Raw genomic sequence first — 16,558 nt, 5'->3', positions numbered from 1 at the left:
AGAAAAACTTAGAAAAACGGTTTTGTCTGTCAGAGGCACCTAGTCGAGGCATTGAGGGGATTGAAAGTAGTCAATCGTCCTGTATATACGGGACTCTAGCCTGTACTCTGTGGGTGGGGCAGGTGAACGTTGCGTTGCATTTTATATTTATTAATTATCGGGGGCGCCCCCACAGAATTTATTGGGGGATGGGGCTGAATAGTCTCAGCTACATTATTTTGCCGCCCACACAACTTTGAAATTCGATAATTTTGTAATGGTGTTCTTTGTCCCCACAGAAAACTGTCGCCCCCTAAATTTTTCGCCCTGGGCAGTTGTTCCCCATGCCTCCCTATAGTTCCTCCTTCTCATACAAAGGCAGGGCCTATCAGTAAAATTTAAATTATAAATGATTCGCAGGAAATTTTTTTTTGTTGTGTATTTTGTCTAGCTGAGAAATAATACAGCGGCGGGTTCTCAGGGTCATTTTACAGCTTATAAGCCAGAGGAGCACCAAAACCATGTGCCACACTGTTGACAATTTTGTCAAGGAGTCGCTTTTGATGCTGGAACCTCACATCTTGGTTTACCCCGCTCCAAGCTAGCTTCTTTCACTGAATCCCAGACCTGGATTTTTCGCACCTCCTACCTCCTCCAAATGTAAATAACGTGTTTAGTGCAAAATTATAAACTAAATTTCCTATTCCTTGCAACAAGCGCCACGTCATAAACTCTTAACACATATTTCTCTTTACTGCACCTTGCACATAAGGAGAAAATTTATCATGCAAGTAGTTAGCCTTTTCGCTTGGAAAGTGCTTGCTAGATGCTCGGAACTGATTCGGGATAACATGCAATTTACTTTATTACAAGGGCATAGCGGGGGGGGGGGGGAACTTGTGGGTCTGGTCCCCCCAAAATTTGAGAAATGACCAAAAAAAGGGAAAAAGATGATCAAATCTATTGTTCTGATCACTTTCGTCTCCCCCTCCCCCGAACAAAATTTCTGGCTACACCCCTGCTTGATTATTTGAATTCACTCGGGGAGTGGGAAGAATGATGCTCCTCCCCAAAATTTGGGGCTGGCATGGCTCCAGCCTGAAAGCCCAGTTTTTCACCTTACAAATTCACTATGTAATGGCCCAGGTAAAGTCATCTGGTCGGGGTGGGGGGTCCTGCTGCAACATTTGGGAGGTCATCGAATGAATGAACGCCAGAACTTTGCCACTGGACTTATCCCGTTGCCGAGATCCCTTCCAGCCCAGCTTCGTGGCAGAGTCTGGAACAATTGGGAGGTCATCGGGGGGAGGGGGGGTACAGGGAATATCTTCCGTAAAATCTTGCATTACTAACCTTTTAACAAAAGGATCATTCTAAGATGAAGGAATTTAAAATATTTTCTCCAATTTTTTTCAAGCCATCTATTTCTGATCACCTGGAAAACAGCAATGTCTTTTTTTTTGTCCCTTCCCTGTGCACTCTTCTGGAACAAGTGGTTCCTGAAGAAGTGTGACGTGAGATCGGTCAGGGATGGGCAGGGTGCCATTATATGAACAGTATTTCTGTGGTAGAATTCATGGTGGCTCCTGCCAAGAATTTTTTTTTAGGAAGGAGTTTGCTGAATCAAATATTCATTTTTAGGCACAGTATGCCAATTTTCAAAAATATGATTTTTGTAATTAATTTCTTTAATAATGAAATTGTTCTAATTTATTTGTTAGATAATTTGTGATAAAAATTTATTGTGACATCACATTTATATCCATATAAAACTTGAAGCACAAAATTAAGTCTGTTTTTAGTCATCTAAATGTTATGTATAGTATTTTTCATATTTTCCTGGACCACAAATTGAATGCAGGAAACAATTTTGTGGTGCGTAACAAATGAATGATTGACTATTCTCATACACTGCAGTAAAATATTAATTTTTTTTTTCGTGTTTCAGTTTTTTTTCTCACGAAGTATGTCATCCACACTCGAATACGTTAAATTATTATTCAGACATTTCAGGGCATTAAAGTGATGACTTTAGGAAAGGGGGAGGGGATTCCTTCATGCCTTTATGACAAGCTGCTCCTAATAGAAGTATATTCAACGCGATAAAGAACTGAAATTATCAATTCACATATCACAGAATTTTAGGAATGTCACTGGTGTGCATAGGAATATTTGACGTTTTTAAAATTCATGGAAAAAAAGGTCAAGCCAGGAAGCAATGCGTAAACAAATGGATAAGTGATAAAATTTTGACGTAAGAGAAAATCTATGATAACGAGATGTAGCCTATGCACAGCAGTTTTCTTAACAGTACCGACTCCTACAATTAAAGAGGAGATAAATACATTCCAATCAAGGGAAGTTTCCTGAAGGTTTTAAATGTAAACATTCCTACCCGTTGGGGGCCATAAGGTCAGACCGAGGTCTAATTATTTTTCCTGATTTTCATGCGATAAATATATTTGAAAGATGCCCTTAAAAATTCTAGCCCACATCCTGAAGCCGGGCCCCCAGGTTGAGATTTTTGACCAAGGGGTTTTACAAGTCCAAGGGGTTTTACACGAGCAGCTCTAAAACAAATTTACCGTGTGAAAAAGACAAAAATGCAGAGGAGCTCTTCCAGGGTTGCTGCCCAGTTATCCCCATCCCCTTCCCATAACAAGGCGACAATTTTTAGATACTCACGCTGAAAGTATCCTCGTGCATGACCACGAGTTTGTGAATGTTCTTTGCAGGGGTGTAGCCAGAAATTTCGTTTGGGGTGGGGGGGCGACCACTTTCATTTCGGGGGCGACCAAAGTGATAGAACAATAGATTTGGCCATAGTTTTCCCTTTTTTTTGGTCATTTTCCTCACATTTCGGGGGGGGGGGAAGACCAGACCCTCAAGTCCCCCCCCCCCTACGCCATTGGTTCTTTGGAACGATTTTCAGGACGGGGGGTTCAGTGAATTTGAGTGAGGAAGCAATTCACTTATTATTTTATATATTATATATCATAGCTGCCAAGTCTCCCGAATTTTAGCTTCATCGCTCGACATCCCAAAAAGTTCTTAAATCTCCCGAATTTTTACGAAAATTACAAAAATCCCTAATTGTCCCTTAAAATTCCCTATTTCATTAAAAAAATCCCCACTTATGAAAACAATTTCTAAGGAATTTCTTGTGGGGCATCTTTTTTTCCCTTTCGAAATGACGTCGCACGTCGTAAATGGGGAAATTCCCTTTTTAAGGAAGTTTTACAAACCCTCTGATGGTAACAAGAAAGTTGTTTGTCTTATCGTGCAGGGAAATGGCTTAGCAGCCAATGGTCCTGGATAATAATTGAAGATTATAGTCACGCGCATGTGGTCAAAATTTCTTTTGTTATAACGTGCGATATAACGAAACACAAATACTGATAAGGAAAAACATATTTAATCAATTTTAAAGATACTTATTCCGATGAATTTCCTTTCATCAAACGTTCCAGAAGAGGGCCGACTTTTCCTTTTTGTACAAGTTGTGTTACGGACATAAACATCGGTCATGGAAATAGTGACATCACTCATGTGAAATGAAAAAAAAAACAAACAAGTGTCACAAAAACTCAGTGTTCTTCAAAAATTGACGTTGTTTTCCTTCATCTTTCGATGATTTTGGGGTCATTCGCTCAGAATGTTTGTTCACAGCGTTTCTGATTGAACACAATATTTATTTTTACATCATTGAAGTTTTGACCTCCAATTTCACTTGTTTTTTGCGTAGGAATTTTATTCCCAAGGGTTTAACTTCCATGTGTGTAAAATCCCTATTTTAATTTGACTTCAGTTTTTCAGTAGGTATTTTATTCCCTACGCTCTAACTTTTATATTTGGAAAATCCCTATTTTATTTGGAAAAATCCCTATTGTATTTATTAGGGAGTGGTTTTAGCATAAAATACGGGTTTGCGCGAAAATCTCCCGAATTTTCATTTTCAAAAGTTGGCAGCTATGAATTATATACTCAGTATTGTTCTATAAAGGGGTATATGCGACCACCACAAAGGGTCCATCGAATGCAGAAGGAGGAATCCTACCCATTCTTAAACCAATAGAAATCTCATCGTTCTTCGATTCTCGTTGAATTTCAATTCTTTGTTCCTGAAAGAAGATAGACAAAATTTCTAATCCTAATGAGAAATGTTTTATGTTCTTTCATGGTCAAACAGATGATTAGCTATTTTCACACTATTTCTTCCCGTTTCACTATCATCTGTGCATGGTTGTCTTTTATTTATCGGGACTTGCATGGTTCTCTTTTATTTATCGGGACTTGCCAGCATACCCCAAACAAAACCTGATGTTGTCTTCCAAGCATTTTGAACCACTCCACTCAAAAATATCACAGACAGACGAATGCCAACGCTCATTATAGCTAAACAAAAAAACCAGAAAGAAAAACGGCCTACCGGAGGCAAGTCTCCTTTCTCTTTCACATTTTAAGGAGAAAAATATTTCGACTATGAAACTCGAATTATATTGGATTGATGATTCTTAGAGAAAACTAATTTTTTGATACATTAGGTGCGGTAGCCGAGGTCGATAAGATACTTATCTGAAAAATACCAAAGGATGTTTAGAGGTATCGTGTGTTCGATACCCGATTCGTTTTTTGTGAAAAACTTTCCCGACACTGGGGAACCACAGAAACGGCGACATGACCACAAAAAACATTTGCTACCGCAGGGAGTCCCACACCACGGCACTAGCGCACCAGCCTCTTGGTAAGTATAAAAAAAAATTTCCGTCCGGAATCGGCAATGAATTGTAGGTCCCAGAGAGCGTCTAATTATCACTTGTGTGTAGAAAATGAATGTGGTGCAACAAAAATGATCAATTATACATTTCATCTAGCTGGAAACACATTTGCGAATTTTCGGACGCTGAATGAGAGAATGTTTCGCATAGATGAAAACTGTCTCCTGGCTCATCCCACCCTGCCCGTAATATACAGTTGTGCATAGGCGTACGCAGAATTTTCTCGATGGAGGGGTTTTCAATTTTTTTTCTTTTCAGGAGGGTTTAAGTATTTTCCTGCAAAATGAAACTATAATATTAGCTTGATGTGAGGGTTAGGGTCCCCCTTTGCGTGCGGCAATGCAGCCTTCGTCTCGGAGCTCTTTTTAGTATATTATTTCCATGGCGAGCCTCGCACACAAGCCTCCCTTTATCAGATTCACAGATTTATTTTACTGCTGTGGATCAACTGCGGAGCCTCTGGGAAGTGCACACAGAGCCCTAGCGCCCAAGAGCTCTACAGAGCACTGGTTGAGAATCACTGTTATACAGTATTTCTATAGAAATATAACAGGAAAAAAAATTCAATATTTTCATTTTTTTTTAAATATGGGAGACCATTCCCCCCCCCCCCTGCATATACCCGTGTGAGCCCCCATGGGTTGGAAATACTTTCGACGCTGCTGTTCAAGAATGCAAAAGAGAAAACTCAACAACCTGCATCATTGTATTGAAACAATATTTCTGGAGAACCATTTGTCTGTACTCCATGAAAATGCCAGATGATAAAATACAGTAACACTTTGGCTAATGAATGTCTCAGTTTACGAATTATTTGGCTTATGATTTTTGTTATTTTTCAGTTTTGGCTAATAAATACAGATTTGGCTAAGAAATGCTTTGTGGATTTAGATGCACAGGCTAACGTAACATAGATTTTAATCTGAAATTTAGCACCAATGATCATCCAAATTCTTGTCACTCAAACTCAATTAAATTGTGTCCACCTTGGAATCTCTTCTCTTCCCAGATGTACTCACTCTTCTTTAAGAAACCTTTCAAACCGTTTAATGTAAAATGAAATATTGAGCCAAGAGAAAATGCATTGAAAAGGAATTGAATATTGTCAGTGCAAGACTCTTGAACTCGACTGGATTGTGCACATAGTGTGAAATGAAAAGATCTTTAGAGAGTTTCTCATCTTCCTGTAAATTCTCATTTATCTAGTTGTGAAGCTGTTTATTTTGGCCATAGGTCAGTTTTGTCTTTTTTATAGAGCTTTGTGGTGTTTTATATACTTCACCTTCAAATTTTCGGCAGAACCTATAATTTGTGAACTATAAGTTATAGGAACATACTTTCAATTAAAAAAGTATTCAAGTAATATACCCATTTTAGATATGCTATTTCTTTTACTAGGGGCCATATATGGGGTCATTCAAGTATTATTCATTTGTCTGCATCGATGGGAGGGTTTCCTATTTGCTTACTTTTGATGACGGGGGGGGGGGGGGGGGTTGTGGATAATGTTTGTCATCAGTCACACTTTATGAAAATATGAAATATTCTTGATAACATCTTAATCGGTCCACCAAAAACGAGAAAAACCTTTTGATAGTTTGTGGGCACTTGAAGCATCATTCATCCTATTGATAAGTGCCCTACAGAGTCACTTCAGTGATCTCTGAATATTTCGTGGATCCAAGTGATCTGGCAATTTGTCCAGGTCGCTTTAGTTCTCTGGAACTGTGACATGCACAACTCAAGTGATCGGTAATTATGCCGCAGATCACTTAAGTGACCCTCGACACAGTTCCTGATTACTTAAGTGATGTAGAACTGCACTGGGGACCGCTAAGTGCTCTAAAACTATGCCACATGTCACTAAATGAATCTCTGAATGTGTCACGGATAGCTTAAGTGTTCTGGAACTTTGTCCTGGGTTATATAAGTGATCTGAAAATGTGCCACGGGCTGTTAAAATACTCTGGAATTGAACACGAGTCACTTAAGCAATCTGTAAATGTGCCGCTTAGTTCATTTTTCCAAAATTAGGTTTGAGAGAGGAGGCAGGGCCTCATCCCAGGGCCATATTTTGTGCATGGGCCAAGGGCCTTTGTGCAATTTACAATATATGTCTTCGAAAGTGGGTCACAATGAATTTATTAAAGATAAATTTTGAGTTCAAAGCCTTCAAATGGCATTGAAATTAACAGAAACTGATTATAATAACATATAAAAGTATTTTTTTCCAGAATTTCAATTTAAAAAAAAATATTTTTTTGCATTAAAAAAATAAATTTTTGTTCGTTCGGGGGGGGGGGGCTCTCTCTCTCAAAATAAAGTGTGGACCTAAGATAAGTCATTCATATTTCAAGGGGTTGTATAGTTATTTCAATAACTTTATATACAAACACCCTGTGCTCAAAAACCCAGTTATGAAGTTGTTGACCTGTCTCTCTTGAGGCCAAGAAAAGAAATTCCACAATTTTAAATGCAATATTCGCAGGATATTTTAATTAAAAAATTGTAGAAAACTTGGGAAAAACAGCATTAACTAATGGAAAATGCTTTTCCTCTCCTTTGAGCTGTTTTTCACTGAATTTTTCTCCATTTTTTATTGTTCAAGAAGTTAGCTATGCACCCTGTGTATGTACAGAGATACTAAATTTTTAATTTATGTGCTTTTTTCCAACTTTTAATGAGGAAATTTTTGCCATGTCTCTCCCAACCCCAGCCAAAAATTCAGTATTTCTTAGAGCAGTATGCACTGAGATATTCAAGTACAAAAATTGCTGGAAATTGAATACTAACATTTATAATGGAACAAATCTGAGAAAAAATGACATAAAATTTAATAACTCCACGTAGTTGCGGTTCATCAAAAATTTTTTGAATTCTGACCTGTCCCCTCAACTTTCAGTGGGTAGTGTGCATGAATATTGCACTTGGATATATGAAATGTTTTTTGTTAGGCTAAAGAGAGACAGGGTAATAATTTTTTAATTAGAAATTAGAGGAAGGGGACCGTATAAAAACTGAATTTTTCTCTACATATATGGCATCTAGTAAGATAAATTACATACGCACAAAATGGCCACAATATTGGAATAATTTTTCCAATTGAAAGTTTCTATAACTGTTTATGAGCTACTTTATCTTGAACAAACTTGTTTTTATACTGATAAATTGAATTTTCTGGTGTGTTATGCCGAAAATAATATTTGGAAAGAAAAGTGATTTGTCTCCTCCAGGAATCATCCTGGCATACCTGGGTCCCCTCGCATACCAGGCAAGAGCACTAACCAACACACCAGACACACACTTTTCAATGCCTTATAACACGTATGAAGTTTGTTTTGTTGTCTCTTCATACAAAAACGGCAACTGGGGCGAAAATTGCTGTAGTTAAAGGAGGCTGCTATGACTCCACTCAGCTCTTCACACTACTAATGCGTGTTATAAGGAATTGAAAAGTGTGTCTCTAGTATATTGGTTAGTGCACTTGCCTGGTATGCAAGGGGCCTGGGTTCGATTCTCAGAGGAGACAAATGACTTTTCTTTCCAAATATCAGTTTCAGCATAACATCCAGAAAATTCTATTTTTCTCGGTATTTTTTTGGCCTGAAGTGTACTATCTCTTCAAACTTGGATAGAAGTTCGTTTTTCAGAATAAAAACAAACTTCTATCCATCTATTGTAGAGAATTTTAACAACAATGCAATGAATTTTGTTTGTTTTTATTGGAAATTAAGAAAAAAATTTTGTTGTATAGAAATAATGATATTTTCTTCGAAATTTCCAGTTTTTTTTTTTTTTTCTTCTGCCATCAAGATTACACTTGAAGCAATGTTTTCCAAACTTACTTATGCTACTGCTCCATCCCTCTTATGCAAACGCAAGGCTCCTATATCCAACTCCTGGCTTCTACTTTCCCAGGGATAACTCCTTGATATCCATAATGCCTTCATCTTTTAATATACACATTAAAAAAAAAATTTAGTTTTCCAGATATAGGAAGTCTTGCTGTAGATAACAACGCTATAAAAATTTCCTTGATGATATTAGAAAGTAATTAATTGAAAACAACACATCACATGTATGTAATTGGCATGCTATTTGTGTTTAGAATATTTTTCTTATTTTTTTTAGCATGAAGTGAGCTGTCGTACAGTGAGGCTACCTCAAAGTTTCCTGGCTAGAATAGGACAAACGGTGACCTCATTTCTGTTTGATGCCTTGCCATCACAACCAAGTGAATCAGTATGTGACGTTTGAATGTTTATTTGATTGTATGAAATATCTAAAACAAGTAGCATAAATCTATCATCCTTTGGCGTCCCAAAAGGGAAGAGCCTAAGCAAATTATGCCCATTGCTCTAACACCAAGTGGTTTAACATGAACTGTGGGTCATGTAAAAATGGAGAAAGCATTATTCTGTGGAAATTCCCAGGGTTTGGTGGCCGCTCTGGGGATGAAAGTTATGGTATCTGGTTACCATTATATTGAATCCCTGCATGTGAGGCTGCTCCTGTCTGCAGTACCCTTTTTTTAAAAGGAGCAGGGATATATATATGGCCAAGAACTCAACATGAAGTTATTAAATATTAACGCATGAGAGTTCAAATTAGAGCAGAATTTAAGCTCACCATGAATTCAGGTGTTTAGTGTAATTGAGAAAATTGTAAATGCTCCAAGCATTTACAACTTCACTTAGTGTCACTTGATCACCAAAGTAGTTCCTTCTCAGGATAGAGAAGGAGGGACATTGTCCCACATAGTGGAGTGGAGTTTCGTCGTCTTCTCCACACGCAGGACAAATAGGTGAATCTGCATAGCCATAGTTGTGTAGGTTTTTCGTTAGGTTAGGTTAACCAGTGATGATCTATATAACCTGTCTAATTTGTTTCCTGTTCAATGAGAGAAGTTTTTTGGCAATATTCGGATGGGTTCCCAAGGCCAGCTTGGCCTGTCTGCAGTCCTGCCTTGAGTTCCATTGCCGCAAATGTTTGTCTTCTATCCATTGTTTAACATCTCCTTTAATGGTCAACATCGAAACAGGATAGAAAGGTTCAGGTCCGGATAACTTCAGGTTCGCTGCCTCTTTGGCTATCTGGTCTGCGAGTTCATTCCCCTGGAAATTTGCATGACCAGGAACCCAGTAAAGGTTGATGTTGTTGTCCAATGCTCCCAAGTTACTCAGCATGTCAGTGCAGTATTTTAGTCACAGTTGAAACTTGAGGAAGTTGTCAAGAGCCAATAGTGCTGCTTGGCTGTCAGAGAAGATAACAATTTGTTTGCCATGATACCCTTTGGTAATCACTTTCAGCCAGTATGGCTATTGCTAATACTTCAGCTTGAAGGACTGGACGTTTTGCCTAGATACAAATGTATCGTATGGTAGTCGTGATCCACTCCAAAGATGCGGAAAATTGCTCCAGCCCCAGTATCAGTAATCCTACAGCCATTGGTGTAACACTCAATAACTCCTGTTGAGATGCTATCAATTATGTGAGCAACTTCATTTTTCCTGGGTATGTGGATAGTGAACTCTCCCTTGGGAGTTCACACGGAGCGATTGAGAACTGCTGATCTACAGTAAGACCATTTTCCGATATTTGACTATTGTCAAAAAAATTTGTCTAATTTATAAAAGTACCTTTTATTGTTGAGATATTCAGGGTCGGGATTTTCGGGAATTTTCAACAAAAAATAATACTGCACTTGATATAGTTTTATTAATATTATCATTCAGGTGACTAGAATGCCTAATTTTTTAGTTATGTGTATCGGTGTGTGTTGATTTTCAACCCTTCAGCATCCATCTAATGAATTTTAATCTTTTTGTTTTCATGTGATTGAGGGACTGTGTCCCAGTGAGCGAAATCATATTTCATTTTAGACAAAACATTACTGTATCACAAAAGAGGGACACAAGCAAATACTTTTTTTGCTACCGTGTATGGGCCCCCCAACCCAACCCACTTCTTTTTTTCTGTGAACTGCTAAACGGGTCATGTTACGCTTATTACGGATAGAGTAGGATTCTTCTTCAGAGGTTGGCAGGTCTGTATGTAGTAGTCCTGGAAAAAAAAATAAAGTTTGGTTCTTGGAGGAAAAAAAACAAAAAGGAACATCTCAAGATGGAATTTTGAAAATTTCTGTACATCTGTGATTATCCAAAAAATTTCAGCTTTCTGGGGCCCCGAGTTTTGAGGCTGTATTGTATAAGGAATTCCTTTTGGCTGAAAATTGTGTCCCAAAAATACAGGAGTTTCTTATCCATGGATAGTATTATAGATATATCTTTTAAACTGGTTATCAAATTTTAAGTCTAAAAAATCTAAGGGTTTTTATACACTTTAAAATACAGTAATCACATCCATATTTTTTACAGGCCATCTTTTTTCAGCCTCCTTGTTAGACTTTTTGCCTGTTGTGACCTATGTATTTGTAGTAGACATTATTAAGGACACACATTTTTCTTATTCATAAAATAAATTTGGTTAATACGAAATCGTATTTTTGATGAATAAATGAAAAAACTATTATCACTTTTTGGTAAAATCTTGATTTACCCTTTTTTTAAAGTGAAAATTTGTTATGATTATGATTTCTGTTATGATTTCACTGAGTACTTGAATTCCAGCTCTTGCAATACAAGTTTAATAGACTTTTGTTTCTCAGTTCTGTCTGAAAATGATTGAACTAATCAATATTTTGGAAAAATATCAAACTCATCATAGGCGGAGATAAATGGAAGTCTGGGGGACACGATAATAATGTCAATTTATGTATACATACACTGGTGTAAGAAATTAAGAGAATTTGCAGACTTGGTCGAGAACTACTGTACCGATTTTAATGAAATTTGATATGTACATACATTGATACAATACAAAATAAATAACCATTCAATAATTGTAATACACATGCATGATCGTGTGTAACACTCGTTGAAGTCTGAGGGTATGAAACAGCAGTTGCAGAATAAACAAAAAAAATTGGGTTAATAGGGGGTATGGTCCCCTCGTACAGATATACAGGTCTCGCAGCGTGATTTCATAATTGAAATAAGGCAGTTTATCATTTCCTGTGGCAATTGGTTCTACTCGTTCAGCAGCGCTGTTTTCATTCCCTGGATGGTTCCCGGAGGGGGGTTGCGAGTTACAATTGCCCTCCTCAGAGCATCCCAGACATGCTCTATAGGGTTAAGGTCTGGATATCTGGTTGGCCAATCCATCCGGCAAATATCCTCACTCTCTAGAAAATCGTCGAGCAGAAGAGCTCTATGCGGCCTCGCGTTATCGTCCATTAAAATGAACTCAGGGCCAACTGCACCCCTGTAAAGGCAAACATAGGGCTCCAAGACCTCATCCCTATACCTCACAGCAGTCACAGTGCCTCTTTCAAAGACATGGAGTGGTGTGCGGCCATCCAGCATGATGCCCGCCCAGACCATTAAACCTTCTCCATCATAATGGTCGATTTCGCGGACATTGGAGGGTAGGTAACGGGTCCTTGGTTCTCTCCATATGAACGTACTGCACGAATCGTAGCTTAGGCTGAATCGGGACTCATCAGTGAAGAGAATGGTCGCCCATTGATCCATACTCCAATCTCTATGCTCTCGGCACCATGATAAGCAGATTGTGCTGTCCGTAGAAGTGAGCGGGATGCAAACAGCAGGTCTTCTTGCAAACAACCCTCTCTCACGAAGTCTTTTGGAAAGAGTTACCCTTGATACACGGGTTCCTGTGGCTGCATACAAGTCACGAGATAGCTGAGAAGCTGTAGCACTCCTGTTACGCCTTGCTATAATCGACAAATTTCGATCTTCTCTGGCCGTCGTGGGTCTTGGACAGGGTTGTAAAAAACCCAGGTTTTTTTGGGCAAAATGGGGAAAATTGAATTTTCTTTTTCCACAACCACAAAATATCTAATTTAAACATGTGTACATCTTACATTATGCCTAAATATATATTTTTAGTGCATGTTAAACTATGTATTTGATTAATAAAATTGGGAATAATAAAATAAGAGAATAATTGTTCACTTATAGCCCAGGCGGGATTTTTGGGCAAAATGGGAGGAAAATTGAATTTTATTTTTCCACAACTTCAAAATATGTAACTTAAACATGTATGTACAACAGGGTGGGTTGAAAAAAAATGAAGTTTCATTTTCAAATTGCTATAGTGCGGAAAAGTTGCCTCTTTTAATAAGAAGAAAAACAACATAAAAAATTTTAAGAACAGTTGATATCTTCCGGTCGCACATAGTACTTGAAGATTATGAAAATTGACAAAATTGAACAATTTTTCTTAATTTTTTAATATTACTTAAAATTTTACGATCAGCATGCAAAAGTTTGTCATGGTTATTTTAAGGTTCAATAAAGTAAAATAAATTAAAACATTATTGATTTTTCAATGTTTATCGGTCGCGCAATGTGTTCGAAAAACTGGAATTGACTAAATTTTTGCAAGTTTCATTGTGCAAAAGTTAGACTTTAAACGTGAACACTTGGAAAAGAAACAATAGAAAAAACTGTAAACCAGTAAATCCTAGTCAATTTTGGTAACTATAATGTAAAGTACATACACTCTCCTACTTTGGATGGTTGATTGGATAGAGTGTAGGTGGAACTCGATGTGCAGCCACCTCTTCATGGTAAATTCTGGGTCATTTTGTTCTGACAAAGCATGTAAAGAGCTGTACAATGAAACTTGCAAAAATTTGGTCAATTCCAGTTTTTCGAACACATTGTGCGACCGATAAACATTGAAATATCAATGATGTTTTAATTTATTTTACTTTATTGAACCATAAAATAAGCATAAGAAACTTTTGCACATCAATCATCAAATTTTAAGTAATATGAAAAAAATTTATGAAAAATGTTCAATTTTGTCAATTTTCATTAACTGCAAGTACGATGCAAGATGTCAATCGATTTTAAACTTTTTTTACGTCATTTTTCTTTTTATTAAAGAAGGCTACTTTTCCGCACTATAGCGATTTGCAAATAAAATATTTTTTTTCAACCCACCCTAATGCACATCCTTTATGTGTACATCTTATATTATGTCTAAGTATATATTTTTGGTGAATGTTAAACTATGTATTTGATCAATAAAATTGACCATGATTATAAGTAAGGGAATAATTGTTCACACACAAACACACCCACTTCAGTGTAATTATATCTGAACCTTGAGTTGTATGCAGAACTGCAGCAAGAAAATTGTTTGTGGTAAAATAAATGAATTTGGAGATGTTGAAAATTCTGAGAAATCAGAATGGTGCCTGAATTTTTTTTTCTCCAAATTTTTCAGACCCCGCAGAAAATGTAACCAAAAGTGTCCTGATAAGTCAGAAGTAAAACCTTTCAGCTATGTAACCAGAACCACAGTTTTTTTTTTTTTATAATTGAACCAAAACTTTCAGGAGCTTAAAAATCTCATGCTTCTCTTTTTCTTAAATTCCTCACTGTTAAAGAATATCCCTACTTCATTAAATTAAATTATGAAATATTTTTGAAGGAGCAGTGATAATTAAAAAATGATCTGGCTAAGAGGAGGAGATAAGTCATTCTGAGGATTCGTTACTCTGGAGGTGTTTTCCACTTGTCCAAATTAGCCATTTTTGGGAACTTAAAACCACAGAATAACTTGAATTATCATTTAACATAAATGTCAATAACATTATTATATATTAATTTCACTTTATACAAGGAACCTGTCATGTATAGCAACAGACCTACAGAATGCCTTCATCTGGCTGACGATTTTAACAGGCAAATTTTCTGGGTCGGGCTTATATTACCAGCATCTTGAAAAATCAAGCTAAGGCTTATTTTCTGCTTAGGTGTTATTTTCACATAAGAAAAACTATACTTTTTGTTCTGTTTCAGTTGAAGATGTTTGTTGCCAATGTTCAATTCAAGAATCCCAATTATTTTCTTTTCATTATAAAATAGTTATTTTTGTCTCTTGACATTTCAGTTATGAAAGTCTGATGTACCTGTATAAAACTTATAAAAAAAGTATTGCAAAAACATGTAAATATTTTTTGAATGAAAATTCAGTTTACATACATTGGTTCGCTTCTTCACAGATGCTTCAATTTATTTATACAAAGATTTGTGTGTGTGAAAAATTATAGTGTATTATAAATAAATTTCTGTAGGTATGCTTATCACATATATCAGGTATATTTTTTAAACGAAGGTCCATAGTTACAATTTTCTGTTTGTGATTTCTTGTAAAATATTTTAATATGTGGATCTCGTACCTAAATGCTTACATAAAAAAGGTAGAAGAATTATAAAAAGGGTGTATGTGATTGATTCCAAGAAATTATTTATCATCACATTTTTGTTCCTAAAAAATCATTAAAAAATATTTAAAAATATACATATTCTAAACACTGCACTATGCAGCAATTTTTCGAATACATAAACTAAGCTCAAAGTAAAATTTTAACCTGAAAGTAACACATTTTCTTCGAAAACAAACAATATCCCCTAAAAAAACCCATTTTCCCCCAAAAAACCCGGGTTTTTTAGGCTAAAAAACCCAACCCGGGGGGAAAATTGGTATCTACCCGGGGAGCAAATTTGACAACCCTGGTCTTGGACGACATTGCCCAGGCTTTCTCTTGATGGATCCGGTATCCTGGAACTGTTTCCATAAGTTACACACAATGCTTGGCGTTAACCCTTTACCGATTCTTAAAGGATACTGGGAGGTTTGTGAAAATAACCTATTTTTGCTTTCTGAAATGGACTCGTCCAAACTTTCACCTCTCACCTAATCCCCCGTCCTTCCTTCCACAGCATTTTTCTTTTATGTAAAGGAGTAGGCACCCAACTCTTTTTTTCTTCATGAAAGACATGTATATATGCATACGAGTTAATTTTTTCCCTGTACGCGTATACGGGTCCAGCTGAAGGTCTGGTTAGTTATTTATTCATGAGCGGTGGTATATCGTCCTTTCTCTTCAAGATATTCTCGCCAACTTTGCCAATTATTTTTTCCTTTTCTCGATTTTTTTTTTTATTTTGTAGAAGTGAACTATTAATATATGAATTTTTTATTCAAAAGACAACTTCAAAAATTAGAAAAGACAAGTGCTCCCAGATATAAACTTTCGTGTATCTCGATATGAAAACAAATACGCTTTACCAAAAAAAATTAAGGCCCCATTCCAATTTTGCGTTAGCATCAGGAGGGGGAGGGGGTGTATTCGTTGATTTTTGATTACGAGAAGGGCGACAGTACGAAGCTTGTAAAAACGTGAAATTGGGTCCAGCCTGGTGTCATTTTTTTGAGTGGAGTGTCTGTGCTATGCTGACTTTTGACAAAGACAGAGGAGTAAAAATATTGGCAAAATTCTGCTGACAGAAGAGGAATCTAATTTATTTTTGGTTCTGTCAGAGAAATTACGAATAACTTACGTTCTCCCCTGGGCCGCAACCAGATGCTTGGTCACCTGGGGCAAGTGTGCATTTTGGCACCCCTTTGTAATGTTGACGGTAAGGTTTGAGAATGAAATTTGCGCCCCTTCTGGTGCAGCGCGCGGGGCACGAGATCCGTCTGCTCCCCCCTAGTTACGGCTCTTGTTCGCCTCCTCTATTAGAAAACAAAAAGTGAAGATGTAACGAAATATTTTTGCACACTTGTTGCTGGTGATACGTTGAAACTTACAGGCGTACAACTAGGAACATGATCGCAACATATTGGAGGTGAGGGGATGAACTTAATTTTTCCGCTTTCAAAGTTGCAAAAAGTGCTTATGCACAGTATATCTCCTTGAA

The 16,558-nt window shown here is 37.0% G+C and overlaps 1 protein-coding gene across 1 annotated transcript in view; it reads left to right on the top strand.

The window, feature by feature from the left end:
- LOC149074103 (uncharacterized) overlaps positions 1 to 16,558 on the top strand; it is a 239,115-nt gene that overhangs the window by 101,216 nt on the left and 121,341 nt on the right. Inside the window, exon 9 of the mRNA XM_089247324.1 lies at positions 8,889 to 8,999. Within this exon, the coding sequence (XP_089103450.1) occupies positions 8,889 to 8,999 (111 nt within the window). The remainder of the gene's footprint in view (positions 1 to 8,888; positions 9,000 to 16,558) is intronic.

This window comes from Pholcus phalangioides, unplaced genomic scaffold (genome assembly GCF_987345545.1).
Source record: "Pholcus phalangioides strain wild (caught in Gottingen) unplaced genomic scaffold, Ppha-v1.0 ptg000017l_1, whole genome shotgun sequence".
Classification (NCBI taxonomy): domain Eukaryota; kingdom Metazoa; phylum Arthropoda; class Arachnida; order Araneae; family Pholcidae; genus Pholcus; species Pholcus phalangioides.
The sequence above is the reverse complement of the archived record's forward strand: the minus strand, read 5'-3'. Positions and strand labels throughout refer to the sequence as shown.